General features: G+C 43.8%; 1 protein-coding gene and 1 long non-coding RNA gene across 2 annotated transcripts in view; one reads left to right on the forward strand and one right to left on the reverse strand.

The window, feature by feature from the left end:
- Nucleotides 1–5346: 5346 nt before the first annotated feature.
- Nucleotides 5347–27832, forward strand: part of DHRS11 (dehydrogenase/reductase 11) — a 52261-nt gene continuing 29775 nt past the window's right edge. The window contains exon 1 of the mRNA XM_005298820.5: nt 5347–5600. Within this exon, the coding sequence (XP_005298877.1) occupies nt 5469–5600 (132 nt within the window). The 5' untranslated portion in view covers nt 5347–5468. The remainder of the gene's footprint in view (nt 5601–27832) is intronic.
- On the reverse strand, nt 15939–22144 carry LOC135976548 (uncharacterized). The gene is made up of 3 exons (XR_010593765.1): nt 22027–22144; nt 18844–18940; nt 15939–17099 (listed from the first exon to the last, which is right to left on the reverse strand). It is a non-coding gene; the product is annotated as an uncharacterized LOC135976548 (long non-coding RNA).

Below are 27832 nucleotides of genomic sequence, written 5' to 3' on the forward strand. Positions count from 1 at the left end.
AAGAGTACTAAGGATTGACCTACATCTTTTGGGATTGAGTCCTTCACTTTAAAGATCCTGGGGGTATGACTTTGTTCTCTTATGTGTTCAAAGGGGCGTAAGTGCTGTAGAAATAGTAACAAGTATTCATTGGAGGCTTGATTGCTCAGCTCAGAAGTTGAATTAACCATATCACTGCAAAATGACATCATTTGTGACATCAGTTGTCTGGTACAAATACATTCCTTCTAAAGGAGAGTGTCTCTCTCTCTCAGAAATACTTAATGGAAGAAAATTTAAATGCCAACCTCACCCAGTTTTTCCTCAGATTTTTCTATACATTTCAAGCCTTATAGATACTGTACATTCAAAATCATAGGGATAATCCAAACATGATTTAGTGGCTAGGGCACTGGACCTGGAACGAAGGCTACCTAGGTTTTATTCCTGACTCACTGACTGGCTGTGTGACCTTGGGCTAGTCATTCTAGCTTTCTGTACCTTTGTTTTCCCTCCCACCTTTTATCTGTCTTGTCTGTTTAGACTGTAATCTTTTTGGGGCAGGGGCTGTCTCTTCTTATGTCTCTGTATATACACTGACTAGCAGAATGGGACCTTGATCTCCCTGGGCCCTCTCTGTTACGGCAGTACAAATAATAAGCATGGTAGGCAAAAAAGAGAAACCTACAGCTTCCAAGGGGTGGGTTAGTGGGAAGGGCAGATGGCCTCCAGGGCATTTTTTGCCTGACTTTCGGAAGTGCTGAGTACTCCCATCTCCTGTTATCATCATTCAGCACCTCTGAAAATTCAGCCCTAACGCTATGAGGCTCAAGTTCTCAGGACTAACTTAAGAACCTCTCTACCGCCTCACCTTGGAAGGCTGCCAAGGCTCACTCAAAAGCCATAATTACAGTTTCCCTTTGACTCTCCAGATTTTCCTTATTCATAATGTGATTTTTGAGCACTTTGCGGGAATAAATCGAACGTGTTCCATTTAATGGGCATTTGATTTGTTTCAGACTTTAGGACCTGCACTCCTGAGACTTATCACTTGAGGCGGAGAAGCTGACTGTTGCCTACCTAAGCCAGAAAAAAAAGGTGTTTGCTGACTCAAGTTAAAGCAAGAAGTCAAAGTGAAGGAAGGACGGCTTTGCGGTTAAGGCGCTGGACTGGATCTGGATTCAGTTGGCACTTCTGGCAAGTCACTGTCTCTCTGTATCTCAGTTCCCTTTCTGTAAACTGGTGGTGATGATCCCTTTCTATTCCCTCCAATCCTGTGTCTGTTTAGCCATTAAGCTCCTCAGACAGGACTTACTATGTGCGTGTACAAAGACTACCACAATGGTGTTCTGATCTTGGCTGGGTCCTCAAGGCATTACTATAATGCAAATAAATAATGCTAGAAGACAAGGTAGCCATGTCTTCATCTGTTTGCCCATCAAAGCTGTTGGGTGAATTTTCAGTTCAATTTGACTGGACTGAGTGATCGTTTTGCCAAACAAATAGAAGGTTTGACTTTAAAAGTTCCATGTAAGGCTGAAGTGGCAAACTCTGTAGAAGATAAACTAAAATGTTATGTAGCCTAACCTATCTCTCCAACCCATGCTCATCACTGGTAGCAACAGACTTGGTCTTTGAGGGAGATTGGGGCAATGGGCCTCCTTAAGGCATTGATCGACAAACAGTCCTCGGGCTAGTGGCTGCAGCACTGGGAGTCAAAACAGGGAAGAACTGGGTTGAAGAAGGAGTGAAACAAATATAAAATTATTATTTTTTTTTTTAAATGCTTGACAGTCACCTTTAACTGTCCCCAGATACATGGTACAGACTGTCATTTTGGATGAAATACTCTGTCCTACACACAGACTTGATTCTCTTCTCCCCCCCCCCCCTCCCATTTATTGTTGCTATCATTGGCCTTTACCAAACCCTCCAGTTGAATGTAGGTTTTTTTTTTCTAATCTGTAAATGTACTGGCGTTTGCTGGTTCCTCTCAATGTCCTACAGTTGTGTTAAAAAGAACGGTATTCCCATTGGGTTTTTTTTTCTATCTGGAGTTAGTCGGGTAGATTATCTATATAAATATCTCACATTTTATAGCCCCTTTTGAGCTCAAAGATCACAAAGCACTTTGCAAATTATATACTTATAGCACCATGGAAATGCAGTCATCAGTGGGGTTGAGGGTGGCAACCAACTAATTCAACAATGGTGTAGAGGGGAAAATGTTGGTTAAGAACACTGACGTGAATCTCTGCACTTACAAGAGATGCCAGGGGATCTTTGCTATCCATGCAGAGAAGAGCAAATCTTCCCTCTACGCTGCCTGGTACCCGGTTAATCTACCTTCTAAGCGATGGGCTGAGTCCACGCTGCTGGAATTTAAACTTTCAGTCCCAGAGAGACTAGGTATTTCAATCCTGATGTTTAGCCACAAGGGGCTAAGTTCCTATCTCCCCATTGCTGCCAGACCCAATTCACTTCTCCAAGTCTTCATGAAACTCCCCCATGCCATCATGAGGGTCTCATTGCCCCCACTTCTCATGAAGGCATCTCATTCTATTGCAAGAGAATGTTGCTACACGTGTTGCCTTCCTCTGCCTCCTGTGTTCCTTCACTTTGTGCTTTTTCCTCTCCTGAGCAGTGTCAGCCTGATGGAGAAGAGGGAATTATGGACAGAATAGACCCATGTCTATTGACTGCATGTTCCTGATGACCCTTGGACTGGCTTTGACTAAGCCATCCTCACCTCCTTCCATTCATTCAACAAAGGCAAGGTTCATCTATTTGCTCAAGCATTAGCTTAAAAGTTGGTTTAAAAGTAGCAAAGGGCTGTTTTCCAAAGGACAAGAGCTTGGTAGCAAGTTGACTGGTTATTATTCCCGCCTAGTTGACCTATTGTTTTTATTCCGTGTAAAGGGACACAGAGTCTGAAGACTCGTATTTATTTGTTACATAATATATTGTTAAATATGAACCTCTCCTAATCTTTAGCTGCATGTACAAAGCACTGCAAGTGACAACACAGACCTCTCAGAAATTCCCTTCAGCTCACAAATAAAACTCGAACCCTCAGTAGCCTCCTGGGAAACCCTCAGTGCATAGGTAAACCTACAGGGCCTGCTGCCGGAATAACACAGTCAGGCTTCGTCAGACTCTTGGAGGAAGTAGGCTACAGAACCCTGGGTGCAAAGCTCATCTATGTATCCAGGTCTTTGGGTGAAATGCTGAGGTGCTGAAGAATCAGGCTCTTTCTTTGAACTAGGTAATCTCAGAGCCCAGTGTAGCTTCCATGGATACAAAAGCTCCTTGGGTGTAGAATCAGGCTCTCAGTTCTGTAGGTCGCAGTTTTTGAGCAGTGAGAGTTTGACACTAATATATTCTGTGTTTTAAATTATTGATTTCCCCCCCCCCCCCCCCATCGACGTAGATTTTTTTTTTTTGTAATAGGAGCATTGTATAAATCAAAATAAATAGCAGCATATATACTGGTGTCTATCCCTTTTTATTTAGAGGCATTTCTACAATGCCTGTAACGTTGAGCTCTTCACAAATATTAGTGAATTTATCCTGACAACCCCCCTTTCCCCTGTGAGGCAGGGAAGTGTTATCCCTATTTGACAGGTGTGGATTCTGAGGCACAGAGAGAGACAACCCAGCTGTCCTGTCTCTGTCTTGTGCCTTAACCATAAAACCATCCTTATTCTATTAGGGTAGCCCTGGAAGCCCCCTCCAAGATTGGGGACTTATGTATGTACAGCAACAATTACAATATCAGAGAGTCCCTGCTCTGAAGAGGTTACAGTCTAAATAGACAAGACAGACAAGGTGAGAGAAAAGAAGTGTTTTATTATCCCAGGTTTACAGATGGGGAGCCGAGGCACAAAGAAATAGACAGCTGGCTCATATGATATCTCAGCCTTCAACTCCTTGAAGTGACGTGCCCAGGCTCATACAGCCAGTCTTTAGCGAAGCTAGGACCAGAACCATGAATTCTGGACTCTCAGTGGGATGCCTAAACCACCCCTCCCTCTCTTCTGTTTAACGTAGCTACAGTAGAACCTCCGCGTTATGAACACCTTGGGAATGGAGTTTGTTTGTCGCTCTGAACAAAACGTTATGGTTCTTTCAAAAGTTTACAACTGAACATTGGCTTAATACAGCTTTGAAACTTTACTATGTAGAAGAAAAATGCTGCTTTCCCTTTATTTTTGTTAGTAGTTTGTTTAACACAATATTGTACTGTATTTGTGCTTGCTTTTTTGGGGGGGGGGCTCTGTTTCTGCCTGATTGTGTCCTTCCAGCTCTAAATGAGGCGTGTGGTTGACTGCTCAGTTCATAACTCTGAGGTTCTACTGTATTGTATTAGGGTGACCAGATGTCCTGATTTTATAGGGACAGTCCTGAAGTTTGGGTCTTTTTCTTTACATAGGCTCCTATTACCCCTCACCCCCTGCCCCGATTTTTCACATTTGCTGTCTGGTCACCCTACTTATTACTGATTATACTCGATTATCTGCATTGTGGTAGCACAGAGGCAGGCCACTCATGCACCAGGACCCCACTGTGTTGTGTTAGGCATTGTACAAATGCAACAACAAAAAAAGCCAGGCTCAGCCCCCAAAGAATTTAATGGATTTGTCTCATCTGCTTTGCCTTCCCTCATTGTTTATCTTAGAGTGCTGACGGGGGGCTCTGATGCAGGAGTGCCTTACACATTCATAGATAAACACAATCAGAAAGAAAAGCAAAGGAGACATTTAGTTTATCCTCCCTTTGCGGTAGAGACCTTCAATTTCTTCTACGTGTGTCCAACATCGGGTGACCAGATATCAAGTGTGAAAAATCAGGACTGGGGTGTGGGGGAATAGGAGCCATTGTTTAAAAAATCCCCAACTCTCTGGGCTGTCCCTATAAAATCGGGACATCTGGTCACCCTAACACGCGGGCTCTCGGTTTATGACTGAGGCTCTTCAGAGCTCCTGCTATATAAATAATATATTCCATGGGGATTTCATTTGAACTCTCCCTCCCTGCATGGTGTGCACTGAGTCCGGAGGGGCTCAGCCTGCTCTGTGTGGCCTCCTCTCTCCCCTCCTCGGGCAGCAGCGGGGCTGCTAGGGTGACCAGATGTCCCCATTTTATAGGGACAGTCCCGATTTTTGGGTCTTTTTCTTATATAGGCTCCTATTACCCCCCACCCCCTGTCCCGATTTTTCACACTTGCTGTCTGGTCACCCTAGCTGAGGGCGAAGAAACTCAGTGCATGGCAGGCGGGGGGGGGGGGGGATGCTGCTGACTATGGAAGAGGCGGGGGAGAGGCTGGGCTTGGAGAAGGGGAGGGAGGAGAGACGGGCGAGGGAGGGGCGGGGAAGGATTCATCCTCCTCGGGCAGGAGGTTGGCTGGGCTCCTGTCCCCGTGCCGGCGGGGGGAAGGCGGCTCGGCCGGGCGCAGGGCGGCGGTGCCGCGGGGGAGCGAGCCCGGGGCCATGGAGCGCTGGAAGGGCCGAGTGGCGCTGGTGACCGGCGCCTCGGTGGGCATCGGGGCGGCCGTGGCCCGGGCGCTGGTGCAGCACGGCATGAAGGTGGTGGGCTGCGCCCGGAGCGTGGACAAGATAGAGGTATGGGGAGGGGGGAGGAGAAATGGGAAGGGGAAATGGGAAGGGGTCTCTGTGCCCCCCCACGGGTTTTGGGGGGGGACCCACATCCCCGTCTCCACTGGGGCGCAGCCTCTCCGCCCGCCCCTTTATTGTTAGCGCTCCCGGTGCGGGCTGCGCACAATGCCGGGTCCCCCCCCTTCACGTGGGGGAGCCGAGGTGCCTGGTTCCCCTTCCAAAGGGCGGCCCGGAGACCCTCCCCCCGAGGGGGGGAAAGGGGATGAAAGATCTGGGGACTCCGTGCAAACATCCCCTGTCCCCATTATTCTTCCAGTGCATTGGGGGGCGGGGGCACGGAAGGGGTTGGGAAGTGGGGGCGGCCCTCAGTTAAACTCTTATTCCCACATCTGAAATTTGCTAGAGCTCTTCCCTTCCCACCTCTCAGGTCACTGGTTAAAGTTGCAGATCCCCTGTGTTGGTTGATAGTTTCCCCCAAGCCTTACGCTCTCTATTGAGCTGTCAGATTAAAATTCAAAGCCAAGGTTTTTTCCAACGTGACTGGTAAGTCTGGTTGGCTCCATTTTGGGGGGGCTCATTTGAGGTGCTTTTAAAGGGACCTGATTTTCAGAAGGTGGGTTCTTAGCACTTTTTGAGCTTCAGGTCCTTTGAAGGTATCTCTCAGCCTGGGCACCCAAAACCACTAGCCATTTTTGAAAATCATGGCCCATATTTTTTTGGAAAGTATCTCCTGTGTGTATTAGAAATAATGTTTTTAGCTTACATTTTAAAACTGGACTGAGTTCTCGTAATTTTTGCTGTTTGTTTACTTTCCACACTTTTGACTTTGGAAAATAGTCCTGTCAATTTCACTTATGTTTCTGAGCCCAGTTTGTAGTCCGTTTTACTCTCCTGTTCTAGCACAATGCTGCAGTGTATGGGTTGCAGACATTTCAGGGAAATGGGTATTAAAACAATTACAAAAACTGTTGCCATTGGAATTACATTGTAAAAATTCCTGGAAATATTTCTGTTGCTGCTAGGGTTTCTAAAGATGGGTTTTTACAAAACCTAAATTTAGGACCAAGTTTGACCGGAGTGTCCCTCTAGTTAAATAATACTAATAAAACACTTTGACCTCAGTAGATGAAAATATGTATAGAAGTGCCAAGTATTACATTATGCAGCTGACTGTATATTAAAATGGAGCAGCAAGGAGGGTTGGATAGTAAAGGGTGTGTTGGTTGAGGAGGACCATGGGGAAAAAAAGGTCAGATCGTGTTTTGAGGGAGATTGTGGAGGGTAGTTGGGTAAGGGGGCATTTTGCTTTACAAGGACTTACCTCCATTGCAGAATTGTATAGTGTTTGAAAATGATTGTGAACAAATGAGTTAGCTGACACGAGTCTGACCACATCTAAGTGGACAAATTGTGTTCAGAATCATCATCTGGTCAGCTAAATGTGATTCATGATCAGTCAGCTGATATGAAGCTAAAAACCATTTGTCCTGGTCTAGACAGACCACTCAGATGTGGTCAGAAGCATCATGTCAACTAATTCAACTGTTAAAAATTATGTTCCAACACAATACCATTTTGCAATGTAGAAAATCCATAAGGGATAATAGAGGGATGGTGGTGAGATTAGAGAGGGAGTTTGGTGAATAACAGTGAACATATCTTGTAACAAGATGTCCTTAACAACTAAGTGACCTCATACTATATTTCTGTAAAAACCTCATGTGCTTATCCTCCTCTTTCCCTCATCTATGATGGCTTTCACTTGTTGCATCATGGCTACCAATATAATCTAAGCTCTTTGGGGCAGGAATTGCACCTTGCTCTGTTAGAAAGGTTTCTGGTACATTTTGGGCATTACCCACGTTAAAATAATAAATACCATAGTATAAATACTTATGAGTGTGTAAAATTCATAAAATGTAGCTGAAGAATGGTTTAATATTCTGCATAACTGTTCACACCAATTTGAAACCTAGTGTTTATGAATGTGTATTATTTCCGGAAAGGGCTGTGAATGAAGTTCACTAAAGATATGCAGGTCACCTGTGATTGTAAGGGTGAAATACATTCACGTATACACTATTTTTTTTTATAAGACTACACGTTGTCTCATATCTTGTGGCTGCTGTTATAATGTTATAATATAATTGACTCACCTAGCAATAAATGTAAAATATAGTCTCTCCTTTGCCGGCTTGATTACACTTTGTACAGTAATTCAGTTTTAGTATAGATCTTTTAGGCCCCAACTCATCAAAACCGTTAAACACATGTTTAACTTTAAGTTCATTTTTGAATTCACTGTGTCTTACGTATATGCTTAAATGCTTGCATGAACTGGGGCTTCAGTGCGTAAGTTGGGAAGACAGTTGTGGAGTAGAGTTATACCACTAGCCAACTATAATTATACAGTATTATTCTCAGAAATCACTGGCTAGAAGTTACTTATCATTATATTTTTATTAGGTTACGTCTTAAAAACACACACGTGTTTGTGTGTGTGTATTCATTCTATTTTGATAGTTAAATTTGTTGCCTAGCGGTTTAGGTTTTAATCCTCTGAGGGGAAAGTAGCTTGTTAATTTAGTTGGGGGGTAAAATTTATGTTTTGCTAGAGAGTAAAGCATGTTTTTTTTTCTTTTTATTATGTAAAGATTCCCAAAAGCTTGATTTATCCTTTGTCCAGACAGATCTTTCTGTACAACATTGGCTCTACAGAGCTAGTTAAAAGCTAAGCAGTAACATGGTTTATGTAAATATTGACAGCTTCTAATGATCTCCAGCAATGTATTTGGAAATTTGAGGTACTAAAAATGCTGGCTTTATTGTTATGCCGCTACAGAGAGAGGGGAAAAATACGTCCCAACAAGCCTGAATTGGGAGACTAGAGCCTGGGGAATAGGGTGGCAAGATTCTGAAGACAGAAATACCCGTATATAAAATATGGTGAAGCTTTGAGAGAGTGGCTGTGGTAATAGAGAAGAATATCCAAGACGTCTAGGGAACGTTTCTTGGCTTTATTACCAATAGGGCTGCTGCAGATACATGTTTAATAGTCTCTGTTTGCCTTGCATAGTCTAGCCATGGAAATGAATTTCAACTTTTTCTTTCATCAGCTCTTCCCCTGAGATTCCTGCCCTGTTTCTAATCAGATTTTTCACAAAGCTCTTTGTTCAAAGAGAAGAATTGGAGGCTGTACCGTTAAGTTTTAAACATAACTCAACCAAAACCCGCCTTTATTTACCACGTACTGCCTGTATTTAAGATATAATTTTGTTGTTTTTTAGCTTCTGTGTTGTAGGAAAGTATTATTTTTAAATTGTCTGAAAAACAGAATTGGTTTATGTTCTGAGATGACTGGAGGTACACAGCATTTTAAGGCACTTATTGTTTGTGTGGTTTAATAAATCTTATCTAGGCCTTGTAAATCCATCTGAACAATGGAGAAATGCTTGTCTTGCCATACTTGAGGTTAAAATAGCTTTTCATTTTAAAGTTTTGTCCCTACAGCAAACTTTCCCAGAACTAAACCAAATTAACTGAAATGTTATAGATTTTTTTTTTTTATGCCAGTGTAGGAAATTTTTTGGGCAAGCCTAAGGTATATGAAACAAGTTATTTGGGACCATGTTCATATATATTTTGGGGACACCAAAAGTCCAAAATGGTTTGGCCTAAAAACTCCAAAATTTGTTTTAATATGTTGGTGTTGGCAGGGACTGTAACCGTGGAGTAGTTGTGGATGGAATTGTACAGTAATTACATTGCTGAATTGTACAGTTATTTGAAGCAGTTTTTGCATAGCTTAACAACTCTGTGGAGTTTATAAACTCTTGCTGGAGGGGGGAGGAATAGCTCAGTGGTTTGAGCATTGGCCTGCTAAACCCAGGGTTGTGAGTTCAATCCTTGAAGGGGCCACTTGGGGATCTGGGGCAAAATCAGTACTTGGTCCTGCTAATGAAGGCAGGGGGCTGGACTCAATGACCTTTCAAGGTCCCTTCCAGTTCTAGGAGATGGGATATCTCCATTATTATTATTATATCATTGATGGCCATCATGTGGGGAGAGGCAGTGGGAAACCACATAGGGGAGAGAAGAGTGGGCTGGCATTCAGGGGAACAGAACAGAGAGAGCCTCATGGGTTGAGATAGAAGAGTTGCACCTAACCAGTCAGGAAGCAAAAATAATGTCATGTGACCCATCTATCCAATCAAAATTAACTAATATACAGCATTTTGAGCTTAAAATATTACATAACCACAATAATCTTCTTCTAAGCAAGCTATGATAGTAGTATTTGCCAAATAATATGAGGTAAGAAGCTTATGCCCAAATAAATTTGTTAGTCTCTAAGGTGCCACAAGGACTCCTCGGTTTTTTTGCTGATACAGACTTACACGGCTACCACTGAAATCTGAATAATGAATGAATCTGAAAAATATATAAGCTGGTTGTGGATGAGTTGCAAATAGAGAATAGTCATCAGGGTAGATCCTCAGCTGTAAAGATCAACATCAGTCCAGTGAAAGCAATAGAGTGAAGCTGATTTACCAACTAGAATCAGGACTTCAATTCATTAAATAAATTGTTCCCTGTGAGTTATTCATTTTGCTTTAGTTTAGTTTAAAACCGAAGCCAAGTACACCAGTCTTGACTCCACAGGTAAACCCCACAAAGGAGGTGAATTTGATTTGTCTGTAGTCACAGGCTACAAACTTCTTCAAATCGTCATCAGGTCCTACTTCATTTAAAAGTCATCCATCTAATATCTCCATCTTATATGCAAAGGGTAAAATCCTGACGCCATTTAAGTGAATGGAAGTTTTGCCACTGACTTCCATGGGCCAAGATCTTGTCCAGAGTCTGAGCCAAAACCTATTGAAGTCAGTGGAAAGATTCTTATTGACTTCAGAAAGCATGGGACCAGTCCCTGTGAGCACAGGGCCGAAGGGGCAGAATTAAGGTAATTGGAGTGGCCTCAAATCAGTATTGCCAGCCCCAAGCATTCAAAACTCACAAGTCTGGCTCTAAAATCCAAAACATTTTTTGGGGGCTGCTCTTTATTTGCCTTCTGGTTTTTCAGCCATTAGTGTGTTTGTGGGTAACATTTTCAAACTTTTCTCCACAACCATGAGAACCAGTAGCTTACTTAAAAAAAACCAAAAATGGTGAGTCTCATGTAATCACGTGACTCCAGGGGCTGAGGCTTTAAGAAGAACACCTCATATCCCAAGAGTCTCAATAAAAGTGTGAGAGTAGCAACACTGCGTTTCCATACATATTTTGAGGGTCAGGAGCTGTTGTGTTTTATTTTTAAAGATATAAGCTTAAAGGTCACCTCTATAGGACAAAACAAACAACACATCTTTATGAGATGTAACAAAGGTCTGAAAGGTGTTTTTTGTTCTGTTTGTGTGTACGTTAGAAATTCAGGTTTTGTCTAACCAGGTACTTCATGAAAATGACTGGGATGATGAGATCACGGTAGACAGAGAGCTGAGCAATTTGTAATGGGGAAACTGGTTTATTGTCAGATTAGTTAAAACTCTATTGTCTTTTGGCTATTTAACGTTTCCTTTTTCTATGAAATATCTTGTAAATGATGCCATTGTATGAGTTTTCCTTTAAAAAAGAAGCCATTTCCAGTATCGCCTTGGTCACAAACCCTCCTAAAATAGCTATATAATAGCTTTCATATGGGATGATTGGTTAACATCAGATCCTCCTAAAATTTGCCGTTTGCTATAGAGGCATAGCAGAACTTGTCAATAAGATTGTGATCTATGGAGGGTCAGGTTAGTCGGTTATGATAATGAAGCACTCCAATCTGAAGTTGGATAACATTATACATATTCAAGAGTAATGTTTTGTCATAATCTGTCGTCAGTTGTTTACCCCAAATAGTTTACCCCACATTTTTTATAAGGTCAGAACTCCTGGGTTCTGTTCCCATCTCTGTCTCATTTTCTGTGCCTCAATTTATTGATCTGTAAAAGGGAGATGCTCTTGCTTACTTAACTCACCAAGTGTGTTAAGAGGCTTAATTATTTAGGGATTGATCCAAAAGCCCATTGAAATCAGTGGGAGTTTTACCATTTATTTCAAAAGGCTTTGGATCAGGCCCTTAATGTTTTGTAATGCAGTTTGTGGTTCTTAGGTGAAAGGAGTTATACAGGGGGAAATTATTATTGGCATTCCATGGGAGGCTTTTGTAAAGTGGCCCTTTATCTTGCTATTTCCTTTTCATTTCATCTTCATTATCATATCTTTAGAATGGCATTCTATCTGCACGGTTCCTAATACGCCTTTGCACTTTTAGGTGTCCATAAGCACTGGCATATGGTAACACTTACATTTGAACCTTTTTGAAAAGTTGCAGATAACATCCTGCAAATGGGTTGTGCTAGAGTTTTATATAGTTAATTAATCTAGTTGGGCTGGTCTTTGTGCAACTGTTCTCCTCACTCCACCCAGCTACATTATCCATCCATTCACAAAGGGAAGTTCTGCCCTGCATGTGTGAAACACAACATTAATGAATGTTCACTCTAAAACCTGAGTCACAGATGATCACCTTTCACAATATTTACTATCCAGGGGAGCAACAACATAAACACCATTGCAACATGTATACAGACTTGCATTTAAATTGGTGTTTTGCTTTGAATTACTGAATATTGGACTTCTGCTGGGCGTCTCTGGTAGTACTGGTTAGTTTACTGAGTTGTGTAACTGATGTTGGTGATTGCACAAAACTTTTAAAGGAGAGACTTTCCAAAGCATCTAAAAGATTTAGGGCAGGAAAGTCAATGAGCCTTGTGCTCTCTAAATCTCATAAGTGCTTTTGAAAATCTCAGTTTAATAGTCTTTGTTACTCAAACTTTTCTGGCAAAAGTACATTATGTATAATGTGGACCTCAGAAACACTATCTTTTAAAATCTTTGTTTTTTATTAAAACCAGCACAAAATGCACATTTTTATATTGGTAATTTATTTGTACATAGATTGTGTTGCAGAGTATCCAAGTGTCCCAGATAAGACCAGCTTCCATATTCTAATTCTGTTTAAATTCTTATATCACTGTAGTATCTGAGCATCTTCCAGTTGTGCATGAAGTAATGCACTAACATCTGTCTTGTGTGGGCCATTCTTTCTCTCATCCTGTCCACAGGGGAGAATTGGGTGTGCAGTGGAGTGATTTGTTTTGCTAGGGTTTTGATTGGTTGGTGGTCCTAGTTAAATGTCCACATTGCTCTGTGTTTGTGTTAGAGGAGACAAGGTTAAAGAAGTGCAGCTTGCACTTGAAACAGAAGGGTGTGAGGTTTCTGGTGGTCCTTAGCTCCCAGGGAAGGTCATTCCACAGTCTCAGACTGGCCCCCAAGAAAGCTCTTCTCCTGCACTAACAAACTTTCATAGAATCATAGAATATCAGGGTTGGAAGGGACCTCAGGAGGTATCTAGTCCAACCCCCTGCTCAAAGCAGGGCCAATCCCCAGACAGATTTTTACCCCAGTTCCCTAAATGGCCCCCTCAAGGATTGAGCTCACAACCCTAGGTTTAGCAGGCCAATGCTCAAACCACTGAGCTATCCCTCCCCCCCCATGTTGTAGAAAGTTCCATTTTGGAATGGAGTTGTCAACCATGGTTCTCATTTTGGAGATGTAGGTGATCTTTTAGATATCCTGGGTTCAGGCCCTTCGGCGCCTTGAACTTGACTATGGGAAACCAGTGTAAAGAGTGGCGGTCAAGTTTGTGTGCTAGGCATTGTACAAACACATAGGAAGACAAGAACCGTGCCCCAAAGAACTTAGAATCTAATTTGAAACTTGCAAAAAGGCACAACACAATTCCCATTGAAGTCAATGGAAAGTCTCCTGTCAACTTCAATGGGACCTGGATTGGGCCCCAAGTGAGTGAAACCAGGGGTAGTGGAACATTTTTTATAGTGGGAGTGCTGAGAACCATTGAACTAAACTGTAAACCCTGTATATGATGGAAACCACTTCAAGCCAGTGGGTGTAGTAGCAGCCCCAGCACGCATAGTTCCAGCACCTATGAGTGTAACAAATATTAGCTGGGAAGTGGGGAGAAAGGACAAAGGCAAGATTAAAAAGAATAGGTGGTTACATAGGTTAACTTAGAACTTGATGATTTCAAATAAGTCAGTCTGCTATCCCTGAATGTTGCTCCTCTGAGGCTGGTTTCTTGTAGGTATCACAGGGACAGTGGGTCTTGAGTAGGGATATGAAAGATGAGTGGACCTATGGATTAGTTCAGGGAGAGCATTTCATGTGTCAAGGGCAGTGTGGAAGAATGCCTGGGGATGTTTGGGAGAGAAGCAGGCAAATAAGAGAAGCTGGGATGATTTAGTTGGGGTTGGTCCTGCTTTGAGCAGGGGATTGGACTAGATGACCTCCTGAGGTCTCTTTCTACCCTAATCTTCTATGATTCTAAATGGAGCACTCACGGCTGGCATCAGTGAGAGCGATGGGAGTGATGCAATGAGAGACAGGAGCAGATAAGCAAGGAAGGGAATTAAAGGGGAAGAGAAGAATCCTGCATTTGATGCAGTGGGAAATGGGAAGGCAGTGGAGGGGTCGAAATGAGCCAGGGGTGACATGGACTATTTGAATGGATTGGAGAGAGGCAGTGTGAGTGCTGAAGAAGCAAGAATGAGGGAGGAGGCAAGAACAGGCAAGACGTGTTGTTACAGTACATATCTCATTGATGTATTAAAATCTAATACATTAATGTATAAACCATTGTAACTCATGTGTATAGAAAATAAATCCAAGCCATCTTTAACCGGGGGAGCATAAATGGTGCTGTTTAAAAACAAAACAGAATAATCATATTCATAATCTCTAATTCTTCTAAGGTAAACTGGCTGGAACCACTGTGTATAGATGTTTTATAACCTACTGCAAATTGGTGACTAAGAAAATATGTAGTCTTGTGGGGAAATTTATCTAGGGCAATAAATACTATGTCAAGATTTCTTAATCTCTCGGAAAATCAGATAAGAGCTAAAGGCAAGATTACCAAGGAGTTGCAGAATTGTAGTTTGGAGTTTTAAGCGGTGGTGGGAGGGGTACGATCTTCATTTGACTTTGAAGTAAAACGTTAGAGCTGGTCAAAAATGTGAAAAATGAAAATTTTTGGGTCGGTTCTATGAATTATTATTTAGTAAGAGCATCATTTGGTTTCAGTGAGTCTAGTACTTACTGTGTGGTTTGATTTGGATCGATAGTTATTTTATCTGTGTGGCACAATAAAGAGCTGGCTAAGTCATTTGGATTTATCCTATATAATAATGTCTAGTAGTGACGGTCTAAAATAAAATACTGTACAGGCCCAATCCAGCAACTGTGACTCATATAACAGTTCATTTCTCTGTTAAGTCAGTTTCTCACCAGTGAAAGTCTTTAAATCTTACTCAATGCACTATGCCTGCGAGTAAGGGTTACTTGTGTCAGTGGTACAATTGTGGTCTTCTATAATTCAAGTTTGGAGGAATAAGATAACCCTGCAGGAATCAGATCACCCTGCTTTTTCTGTGCACATCTGCTAAATTAATTTGGCTAAAGACTTGTTTTTAAGTGGAATCCTTGAGGCATTTAGGCAGTAATACAGTTCCTGGTGTGTACGGTAACCCAGTATTTCCAAGGTTTAAGTACAGGTGTACTCAATGTTCTTGAAGGGTACCGGCACTGCTAGTCAACCTTGATTCCGCAATAATAAAGTTTTTGGGCAGTGAATGTATTAAAGTCAAGCATGTACTTAAGTGTTTTGCTGAATTGGCCCAGAGCATTTAGCACTTTGCATTAAGCAAATCACTTGTGTGGTTTCTCTCATCCTCTCTGTGGGAGAAGAATTGTGTGCACAAGCAGTGTTTTGTTCTGGTTGTTGGACTCTGACCTGCAAGGCATTTCCCATTTTGAATTTCTGACTTCAGTTTCATAAAACCATTTTGTAGTCTGAAACTTGTATTTTTGTAGCATTTTTCTTTGAGTGTTGAGAAAGGCATCATGACAAATTTGAGAGTGGTGTAACCGAGAAGACTTAGTAACAAAGCTGAATATTAAAAACTCATATGTTTCTTAACTAGCAGGAAAATTCAAGCAATATTTGAAATCTGTTCATGTAATTCATCTCCTGGCTGTACTGGCTGATACAACATTCTCTGCTCCTCTTACTTAAAAATGTAATGCATCAGTTACATTTTGCAACACTCTACACCTGAGATAAAATGTATGAGTATTTATCGGTAAGCGTAGGGTCTATATGGCTTGGAGGCATAATAAAGATAGCTGAACATCCTGTCACTTGTAACACATGTGGGGTTTTTTTTTTGTTTTTTATTTTTTTATTAGAATGCAGGAACATATTAAATCTTTTTCTCTGTAAGAAGAGGCCTAGAGTAGAGATCAAGAGAACAAAGCTGCTCCTGTGGGATATGAAAATGAATTCCATGTGTAAGAATGAAACCAGATAGCAAGTCACTCTGCTACGCTTTCTCTCTATCAGCCAGCAGAACATTCGTCTGTGTAATTTTAAGGGTACATATTAGTGCTAATTTAACCTGTACAATTATAAGAAGACTTTCAACGTTAAATCATGTATTATTAACACAGTGCGGTAGGTGGTAGAATACTGCACAATAAGACAAATGGGCTAAGCATAGAGTCCCTCTGCCCGGAGAATTTACGGTCAAAATACAGCATCCTGTTCTCTTTCAGGTCTATTCCGACTGTACTGTATCCCCTTAGCTGGTGATTTTCTCTTTTCTCTACTGACCTTAGTCATCAATGTATGGGCAGTATATTTATATGATAAAAGTGCTCAGTTGGGCTAGGAGAAATCCTTTTCCACAGCCTGGGGGTTGAGGAGACTATACCTAAAACGGCTATTTAACACTCTGGGGCTGGATTTAACCCCCCTCTGTGGTCCTTATGCACATCCCAACCAATCCAAATAGACAAGACAAACAAAGGGTAGGAGAGAATACAGGCACAGAGAGGCGAGGTTACTTGTCCATGAACAGGGTCAGGAATAGAATCCAGGCCTCTTGTGCCCTATCCACTGGACCACGCTGCCTCTTGCCCAGCTCAGTAGTTTTCTATTTAAGCAGATAGGTTTGGAGTAAAGAGGTAGATTTTTCATTTCTTTTTGTCTAAATGTAATCAACTTCAGAAGTGTATTCACCTCACCCATGTTAATTCTATCCATGTTTTATTTCTGTGGATTCTTCCTTTTAACGGTGAGATGCTAGTCGCTAACGAGGACATTGTGGTTCATGTCGCAGCTTTAAGCTTGGGACACAACATTACAAGAATGAGATAGGGTTAAAGCGTTTCCTTGGCTCCCTGCCACTCCACCACAAGAGGGGAACGTAAGAGAAGTGTGTTGTCTCGTAGTCTGCGTGCTGCGTGCACAACACAATCCAGACACAGCTGGGGGAGGCAGACGCAGAAGCACGTTACACTGACGCCCTGGGGACACAGCTGCAGCAAAAAAAAAAAAATAATAATAGACGGAGCACAGCTCTGACTGTAGCAAAAAGATGAGTTCAGTGGGATCCTTGCTTAGACTTGATGCAGCTGTGCTAACCACTGCTCAGGGGGCTACCTAGTATTCATGACATTTAGCGGCTGCTTGCGGGGATTGAAAACTGTTTCTAAACTAGCACAGGGCTAAACTGCGTTCACGTCTGCTTTGCCAGGGTCAGGATGAGTTGTGAAATGCTTTTTAAACACCTTTCTTTCTAGTTTATATAGGGATCATCCTCACATCCTAGCTGGATTCATTTGGGGCCAGATCCTCAGCTGGTGTAAACTGGCCTAGCCCATGGAACTGCGTCAGTTTAGACAGGCTGAGGGTCTGTTCCCATTTCAGAAAAGTTGATAGTTCATTAGGCTGCTGGTTGCCCTACAGGAGGAAAAATTTCAAGAGTGGTGAGATTTTTGGTGGTTTCATCCTTCTCATTGCTCCTTACTTCCTCTGCCATTCTATGGCGATTTCCTTTTCTCTAAGATTTGCAAATACTTGTTCTATATTTGCCAGCACTGATCATGGTTGCAATGTACCTTGGAGATAGGTGGCAAGGAGTAAACCTTAACTATGTTTTGATACCAGTAGGCACTATGGAATTGTGCTCATGGCTGCCAAGGCATCTAACTGTAGATAAGATGACCGGTATCCAACGGTACTTTCGCTCTTTTCGTCTGTAGATCTCAAAATGCTGTAGAAAAATGGGTATCATTATCCCCATTTTATAGATTCATAGATTCTAGGTCTGGAAGGGACCTCAAGAGGTCATCGAGTCCAGTCCCCTGCTCTCATGGCAGGACCAAATACTGTCTAGACCATCCCTGATAGACATTTTTCTAACCTACTCTTAAATATCTCCAGAGATGGAGATTCCACAACCTCCCTAGGCAATTTATTTCAGTGTTTAACCACCCTGACAGTTAGGAACTTTTTCCTAATGTCCAACCTAAACCTCCCTTGCTGCAGTTTAAGCCCATTGCTTCTTGTTCTATCCTTAGAGGCTAAGGTGAACAAGTTTTCTCCCTCCTCCTTATGAAGGGATGAGAAAACCAAGGCACAGATTGATCAAGTAACTGGCTTAAAGTCACACATCAGGTCAATGGTGGGGTGGGAGTAGCACCAAGGTCTCCTATCTCCCAATCCATGACTCTTTCCACTGGACCATGCTGCTGCTTTCTATGATTTGTGTTTCTCTTGGGAAATCCTTTTTTCCATCTTAAATTCCCCTTTGAGTCCTGCATTGAGGCAACTTTCTAGCTGAGGAGGCCTAGATGTGGCTTCCTCTGGAAACAGGTAGTGTCACCCCTGTGGGAGAGTTTACTTCTTCCTGTTGGTTTTAACACATCCTTCAACAGTCAGAGATCTCTATACCTCTTCCCTTTGACAATTTGCATTACAGTACCCTGTGGTGGCTGTCACTTATTTCATTAACCTATAGGCTTTTTTAAAACGTTGTGAATTCATTGCTTGTGAAGGTTCCTGGATTGACAGCCTGGAAACTGAGGTCTTCTATGTACAAAACATGCACGGCTTCTCAATACAGCCCCACCTGTGTTCCTTACCCTGACTCGGGTCGCTCAGCCTAAGGAGGTCAGCTGTCTCTTTCCATCTTAGCCTCTCTGCTAAAAAATAACAAAATGGGAACTTTTTTCCTTTTCTCTCTCCACGCATGTGACCATTAGGAATTGGACTACTTACACTGGAAGCGCTTTGAGGCAGGGACCCTCTTTTTGTTCTGTGGTTGTACAGCGCCTAGCACCATGGGGTCCCGGTCCACGACTGGGGCTCCTAGGTGCTACAACAATAAAAAATAGATGAGTGAGTTGGTATCTTCTTATTATTTATTATCACACAGGCCACCCAATGTCCACCAAATGCAATAACTTTCAACCACTACTGATCTAGGTTGGATTAGGATCAGGGACTGAAAGATAAAAGGTTCAGGATCCCATTACCTAGTTCCCTTAGCCAGCCAATCCCCCCGTGTTCTTAATAAATAAGACCAAACAGGAGGACCAAAGAGACCCCAAACTAGCAAAGGGGATTGTTGGGAGATCAGACACCATCAGGATATCACTGGTTTCACAGACTGTGTTTTGATTTTTCCTTAAATTGCTTTTATAATGGCTATTGTGTCCTACAAAACATTTTTTTTTGGTAGGCTGTACACAGCATGATACAATGTGGCTCCAATTACAAGCTTTAACAGGTTAATTTTAATGCATTTGTGACAGTTATTGATCAAAGGTAACATTTATAACCAGGGCCTACTTTGTCAAGGTTAGATCTTGCTCAAGAAACAGCCTTTGATAAGATGAGCTATTGACTGTAAATTCTAGATGCCCAGCCTCTTAACAGATTAGTGCTTTCCTTTTCAAGCAAGCTGTACGTAGGAGGAGGGGGGAAGAGAAATGCTGGGCTTCAGTCTCCCTGCTATATGCACTTATATAAACATTCAATCTTTAACTCCCCCCCCCCCCGATATATCCCACTTATATATTTATTATTTTAAATTATTGGTGCACAGTAAGGCCAAGAGAGAGCCCAACGCAGATCAGGGCCCCAGTGTGCCTGCAGGGAAGTCCCTCCTGAAGAGTTTACATTCTAAACAGACAGACAAAAGGAGAAACACAGGCCCAGAGAGGAAATGATTTGTCCAAGATTATTGGCAGAGCCAAGACTTCAGATTAGGTCTCTTGAGTCCCAGTCAAATGCCCTATTCCTATACGGCTCATAGAGTAAATGCAAGCAACCTGCATAAGAGCTGTAGCCATATCAGGTGCTACAGTATTCCTCTTGTGCAGGGAAAGCACCATTGGGTTGGGCTAGTACTTGGATAAGAAACCTCCAAGGAAAAGCGAGGCTGTTTGCGATTCAGTAGCTAGCACTCTTCCCTCCTAGTCAGTACTGAACCAAGGTACTAGGATGTGTTGCACTGTTTTTGACATGTGACGTTCAGTCGGGATCTTGTGGACATTAACAATCCAATGGCATTTTCCACAAGAACAGGAATGCTGGCCAAATTCCAGCTCATTACATTCTGTCTCCTTAATAAATTCGTCCTCCAGCTTCAGGTAAACATGGCATGTTCAGGTAAATATGTCCTCAACAGTTGTGTAGATGTTAGGGTTGCCAGGCATCTGGTTTTTGTCCCGAACACCTGGTCGAAAAGGGACCCTGGCGACTCTGGCGCTGCTGACCGGGCTATTAAAAGTCTGGTCGGCAGTGCAGGGGGGCCCAGGGCTAAGGCAGGCTCCCTGCCTGCCCTAGTTACATGGTGATGCCAGGTCCCTACGGCCACTAAAGTGCTGGGGCGGCCAGGGACTGGGAAGCTCCACGTGCTGCCCATGCCCCCAGCACCGCCTCTGCAGCTCCCATTGGCTAGGAATTGTGACCAATGGGAGCTACGGGGGGCGGTGCTTACAGGCGCGAAGGCAGCACACACTGCGCAGTGTCACCTGGCTGCCCATGCGCCCTAGAGGCTGCTGGGACCTGACGGCTGCTTCCTCAGTGCTGCAGTAAGCACCGTTGGGACCCCGTATCCTCCACACACCCCAACTCCCTGCCCCAGCCTGTCCCCTCCCATACCCCAAACCCCTCATCCCCCACCCTACCCCAGAGCCCACACCCCCAGCTGGAGCCCTGACCTCCCTCTTCACCCCAAACCCCTCATCCCCAGCCAGAGCCCTCACCATCCCCGACTGCAATTCCCTGCCCCTGCCCGGAGTGCCCTCCCACACCTCAAACCCCCATCCCCGAGCCCATACCCCCAGCCAGAGCCCTCACACCCCTGCACCCTAACTCCCTACCCCAGCCCAGAGCCTCCTCCTGCACGCCAAACCCCTCATCCCTGGCACCACCCCAGAGCTTGCAGCCCCAGCTGGAGCCCTGACCTTCCCCTTCACCCCAAACCCTTCATCCGCTGCCCCACCCCAGAGCCCACACCCCCAGCCAGAGCCCTGATTTCCCCCTTCAGCCCAAACCCCTCATCCCTGGCCCCAGCCCAGAGCCCATACCCCCTCCCATATCCCCACTCCCAGCCTCAGCTTGGTGAAAGTGAGAGAGGGTGGGGAAGAGTGAGCGAGGGGATGGAGTGAGTGGGGGTGGGGCCTTGGAGAAGGGGCGGGGCAATGGTGTTTGGTTTTGTGCGATTAGAAAGTTGGCAGCCCTTGTAGATTTGCGTGGTGCTTTTAAACAGATGAATGTATTTCAACCCCGAAATTACTGCATGGCAGTGGTGGATAAAGTGATTCCTGCATCTAGCAGGGCATGGGTTAGCAGTGTGAGCATAGGACAGGGAGCTTGGAGTTTTAATCTAGATTCCCCCCCCATGACTTGGTGTAAGAACTTGGAGAAAGTTACTTGCTTCAGTTCCTCCATCTGTAAAAACGGGGCTAATAATCTAATTTACCGAGGTTAAGTTTTTCAGTGATATTTCTCATTGTGGTATCTAAGCACTGCGTGCTGGGAAAATTAGTTTGTCTGCAAAATGGTTTGAAGATGAAAAGTGCTATGGGAGTGCTGTTCTTGCGTGATCATTTTCAAAGAGCTGTGGGGGCCTTCTGGATGAGACGCACCCTCTGAATGTTAGACCAGACGTGTGGTGTGTTGGTGCCCAGGGTCACAATTCCAGAATGAGGAAGAGAATGTCTTGCATGTGATTAGACCAGACCTATAAATAACTGCTTTTCCCTTTGATCCTCCCTTTTTCACCCGTGAATGCGTCTCAGAGAAAGATTTAGAGGGGATGCGTTTTCTGCCGTGTAAATGCAAACCACGTGATCACAGCCTGACTTAAATTGTGAGTCCAGGCTAAGAGATGCTCAAATGTCTCAGGTGCGAGGAGGGTGACTTGGTTACTTTTTAAAGGCTTGCACTTACGTGTGTATTGCACAGCGTGGAAACCGGGAGATCCTGATCTTTCCATGGTATTACCTGTATCACTTCCATAAGGGGCAACAACAAAGAAGTGAATTGAAAAGTCAGCTTCCAGCACTTGAATCATAACCACAAGTACAGTACATTTATCCTTTGGAACAAGCAGCATAAATACAGGACATAAACTCATGCCTGGGTGGGATTTATTTTATAGCCGTGTAAACAGCTTCAGCAATTGTGGGTCTTTAAGCTTAATTGGTTCATATTTATCAAAATATCCTTTCAGTGCTTTTGGGTCCAACCCGAACTGCAAGTCTGCTTCCCAGCATTTGGTACCTCTGGTTCAATTTGGGATGTGGGTTGTGTTCAAAATCTTTCCCAATCCTGAGCTTGAAGTTCCCAGAACTTTAGACCATTAAGACTTGAGTAGCCTTAATTTTCTGAATACTGTAGTGTACCACTAAATGCCAGTCACTGTAATTGGTGCCAGAATTATAAAATATAAAGCAAGAGGAAAGCTTTAGGCCCTATATGTACTGTGTACAGTGCAGTATTTTGGTCATTTAATTAAACACTAAATTCTCTCTGTGTATGAACATGGGAGTAAATTAAGTTCCATGTAAATTGCAAAGATGACTCTTAAAGCTACCTTTCTACTCCAAACTTATTTCTTTCTGTCCAATCTAAAATCCTGGCCTGTCTCTCTGATATCTTCTCTTGGATATCTAGCTATCAGTTGAAGTTCAGCATGGCTAAAACAGAGCTCTTAGTCATTCTCCCCAATCCCTCCTCGCTACTTCCTGTAATCTGGGCGTCATCTTTGACTCTGAACTCTTTCTAGGTCCTCACAACCAGGCTGTGTCTAAGGGCTTGTCTATGCAAACGTTTAGATCATGGTAAGCTGGGATGTGATTCTACTCCACACTAGGCTGCTGTGGTCTAAGTGTCCTTGTCCACTCTACTGCCGCACATTCACAGTTTGTGAGAATGCTTTGATCTAGTCCTTCAAACGGGACAAGATCAAAGTGCTCTAAAGAACTGTTAACTTACGTCAGCAGCGTGCACCCAGGTAGTGAGGCAGGTTAGATTTACACCCCAGCTTACTGAAGTCTACTTCATATAGATAAGCCCTAAATCTTGCTGATTATTTCTGCATAACATCTCTAACATATGACCTTTCCTTTCCAGCCACACAGCTAAAACTCTTGTCTAGGCTTTCATCACCTCGCCTCTCAATAACTGCAGCATCCTTTTCTCTGGCCATGTGAAGTGCAATCTTGTCTTGCTCATATCCATTCAGAATGCTGCTGCAAAGGTCATTTTCCAAACCCATCGCTTTTATCATGCTACCTTGCTCTCTGACTCACTTCACCGATTGTCCCTTCTCTATTTCAACAAACATAAGCTGCTTCTATCAGAGGGGTAGCCGTGTTAGTCTGTAGCCACAAAAACAACGAGGAGTCTGGTGGCACCTTAAAGACTAACAGATTTATTTGGGCATAAGCTTTCGTGGGTAAAAATCCCCACTTCTTCTGATGCATGGAGACTTGTTTTCACCTTCAAGGTTTTACACGGCTTATTCCCACCACATCTGCCATCTACAGTTCACTACTGAAATATCAACTCCTGCCTCCAACTGGCCCATGATGTTAGCCCCAATGACCTGCTTGTTAAATTTTCAAACAAGCTCCATCGTACTTTCTCCCACGCTGCCTCTCGCACTTGGGAGGAGCTCCCCTTATACATCTGCAAAGCTATCTCATTCTCTTCTTCAGTCCCTCTTTAAAACTCTCCTTTACTACGATTCCTAACAAAAAATTGTCAGCGACTAGGCTGATGTACCAAGATCACGGTTTGTCATGCTAACCAATATTGTCTTATTGGTTTTTTGTACATCCCCGTCAGTCTGTCTGTCTGTAGATCTCTTCTCTTATACTTGGATTGTAAACCAATGGTTCTCAAACTTCTGTACTGCTGACCCCTTTCACATAGCAAGCCTCTGAGTGTGACTCCCCCCTTATAAATTAATAACACTTTTTATATATTTAACAACATTATAAATGCTGGAGGCAAAGCGGGGTTTGGGGTGGAGACTGACAGCTCACGACTCCCCATATAATAACTTCACGACACCCTGAGGGGTCCCGACCCCCAGTTTGAGAACCCCTGTTGTGAACTCTTTGAGGCAGGGAGACACTGTCTTTTTGTTCTGTATTTGTACAGCACCTAGAAACATGGGGTCCTTGTCTATGAATGGGACTCCTAGGTGCAGTGGTAAAAAATAAAATTTCTTTCTTGTTGAGGGTAAATGGTATGTTTTTGCTACTGATATTTTAGCCTGCCCCTAGGTTAATTAGCCTTGGGACAGAACTGTACAGAACAGCACGCAGCTTGAGAACAGTTAATGAGAAATGTTCTGGATTCCAAAATGATTAGCCCACTGCATCAACCTCAGAAATCGCCTTGGAATTTTTTAGGTTAAATAATAATTAGGCATTTTGTTAAGGATATCCAAATAGCTTCTTTGTAATATTTCAGTTTACTATATATCTCTAAAATAACTCAGTTTTACAGGTGACAAGATGGATGAAGTAATATTTTTTATTGGATCAACTGCTGTTGTCTCTGCGTGTCTCAAAAGCTTCTCTCTCTCACCAACTGAAGTTTGGTCCAATAAAAGATATTACCTCACCCATCTTGTCTCTCTAATATTCTGGGACTACCACAGCTACATCTACACTGCAAACATCAGTTTTAAAGGAGACAGTCCCGGAAAATAATATGAGAACTTTATCCACTGTGATTTTTAATCCTGTATCCTTAAGAAATAAAGCTAAACCAGGACTGTTTCTCTTATAGGTAGAACACACAACACAAGTAGGTAGTTGCTTGCCCCTTCATCAACAGCCCTTTTGGTTTATTTGACCTCAACCAGACTACTCATGTGTGTTAAGTTACTCATGTGTTTGCAGGATCAGGCTTATGTGTAGTAACTTGAAAGGATAAGGCCAGGTCAGCATGCAGGGCTATCTCCATTGTTATCCTCTGCATAGTAATGGTGGTGTGGTAGGGAGCTGTTGTGGTTTGAGGATAAAGTCACTGCCGCTAGGCAGTTTAACGGGGTGTTGATTCAGGAAGTGGCAGAATGTCGATAGGGAGCACAGGTAGGTGTGTGCGCGCTCCCAGTTGGCTGAGGAGACTATAAATGCTGAGTGGTCTAATAAAGACAAGGTGAACCTTGCTGGCCAGTGTGGCAGTCTTTGTTATTACCTGTCACATGCTCAGAAAACTGTAACAACCCCTCAAACAGCTGTCTCCTGAGTGAACATGGGGGAGGCCTCCCTGATTGTCAGAGGTGCTGAGCCTCCGCTGCTTCTATTGACTTCAGTGGGAGGAATCCGGCTCTGAGTACTTCCTTGTTGTGTTGCCATTCTGGTTTTGGAAAATGCTGCTTCCTGCCTTCCCAGGGGGTTTGGAACCTGCCCACTGCTTCCCCCAAATGCTGGCCACTGTTATCGAGGAGTAAAAATTGGTCTCAGAAGAGGCAGGGATTTTTGTTTGGGCTGGATTTTCCCTTTATTTACAGGAAAAGATTTCAGGGGCTGTTAGATGAAGCACTCAGCTCGGAAAGCTTCTGTGCCACAGGGGAGCCCCATTAATTTTGACACTAAATTGGGCCCCAGACACAGCTTGCCAGAGGCTTTTTTACTACCTTTAAAAATTTTAATGACCTTCAAAATTTCCTGGCCCCCTTCAAAGGCTTGTTTTTTTATTTAGTGGAAGCAAGGGCTGAGAGACACTGACTACTAACGGCCTCTAAAAAACCACCCTTTATTGCCCCTTGACCCTGACCAGATTCCTTTCCTAATAAATATGAAAGAGATCATGTAACTGTGTTTTGTGAGCAGCTGGAACAAATACTTCACGGCACTAAACAGTTTCTCAACCCTTGAATCGAGTGAATTGAATAGATTTAAAAAAACAAATTAAAAAAAAAAAACCCTTGGGTATATATTTTTTTCAAACATGCTTTGAAAATCTCCCATCCCTTCCCCAGTTCTTTTTTATGATTATTATTTCTTAATGGGGTTAAAAAAGGACAGCCTCCGATTCAGTACAATCAAGATATTTTGCCATCCAAGCACGTTATTGTGCCTCAATGGCTGAAATAGAATAGGCATTTATGGAGGAAGAATTAGATAAATGAGACCATCTGCCTAATCACACATCTTCCTAATTCATCTTCTGACCACAGTGATCTGGATCAGTAGCACGGGAGAGGTGGACACTTTTGAGGGTTGGCTATGACTTATCTATAGTGCTTTCTGCTTTCTCACCAAAAATAATCTCGCTTTTTATAGCAGTTCGAGGTGCATAGAAATGTAGCCAGCAGTAAGAAGGATGATCAGATTGAGTGGAAGGGTGGGACAGTGGTTAGAGGATGTACCCAGAGGCGAATTAAGAAATATTGGGGCCCCGGGCACGAAACATTTGGGATCCCTACATCACCCCCTGCCATGGGGCCCCACCCCCTGCTCCACCCCTTCCCCCAAGGCCCTGGCCTGGCCCAAAGCTGGGTTATGGTAAGACCTGCCCAGGGAGACTGGGCCACTGTGAGGAGCTTTGGACCCTTCACCTACCCTGGGGGACAGGGACACGGGTTGGGGGCTGCTCTTGGGCCCCCTGGCCCCCACCCAAGGCAGGTGCAGGGTCCTGGGCTCCCCACAGCTGCCTGGGCTCACTGGACAGCTCTTACCACAGCCTGGTCGGTGGTCCCCAAACTGTGGGAGAGGAATGTTTGGGGGGTGCGGTGGGGCCCTGCCCCCAGCCCCAGCTGTAGCTCTGCTCCTGGCTGCACCCCCACTCACAGCCCCCAACCGTGGGGCCCCAGCCCGGCTCCTGGCCCTGGCTCCCGGGAGAGGCGCAGACTGAATAAGATGGGGGTGCGTGACTGAAAAAGTGTGGGTACTCCTGGCTTAGGGCGACCATACTTCCCATTTTGGCCCCAGATGTCCTGACTTTTTTTGAGAGGGGGGGCAAAACTTAGCATTTGTCCCATTTGCTCTTGCCAACTGATCATCATGGTGATTACCTGGCAAGAGCAAATGGGACAAATGCCCACTTTTGCCAAAAAGGAGCTGGGGGCGGGTGTGAGCGGGGGAGGAGGGGAACTTCGGCGCACTCGGGCCAACTCTGCACAGGGGAGGGAAGAGGGCCAGCTTGGGAGCGAGCGAGAGAGGGGGGGAGAGAGAGGGACTTGGGCGAGCTCCACGACACTTGGGGGAAGGGGGAATATTACTCACCTGGCGCTTCCACAGGCTTCCGGCTTGGCTGGGGGCCGGCCTCAGGGGGAAGAGGAGGAGCAGGGGGCGTGGCCAGAGTTCCGGCTGCTCCTATGCGGGCCCCCAAATTTGCAGGGGCCCCTAGGCATGGGCCCCATTGGCCCATGCGCTAATCCGATACTAGATGTACCTAGGACTCGGGAGATCGAGTTTGAGGGTGATCACAGACTTCCACATGTGACCTAGGGTAAGTAATTTAACCTTTCTGTGCCTCAATCCCTGTTTACAAAATGGGGAGCGGTATAGTGGTAACACAGGGCCATATAAGTACACAGACATCTAGTAAAACTTTCTTTTAAAAAAACAAAAAACAAAGGTGGGGTGGACTCTTGCTGGCATTACTTACCATTTCAAGAGCATTACATCAGTAACAAAGTACTGAATCAAGATCAAAGACTCAGATAATAAAATCATTTATTTATTTATTTATTCGTTTGTTTGTTTGCTATTATTTATTTCATTTATAT

Source organism: Chrysemys picta, chromosome 19 (assembly GCF_011386835.1).
Source record: "Chrysemys picta bellii isolate R12L10 chromosome 19, ASM1138683v2, whole genome shotgun sequence".
Classification (NCBI taxonomy): Eukaryota; Metazoa; Chordata; order Testudines; family Emydidae; genus Chrysemys; species Chrysemys picta.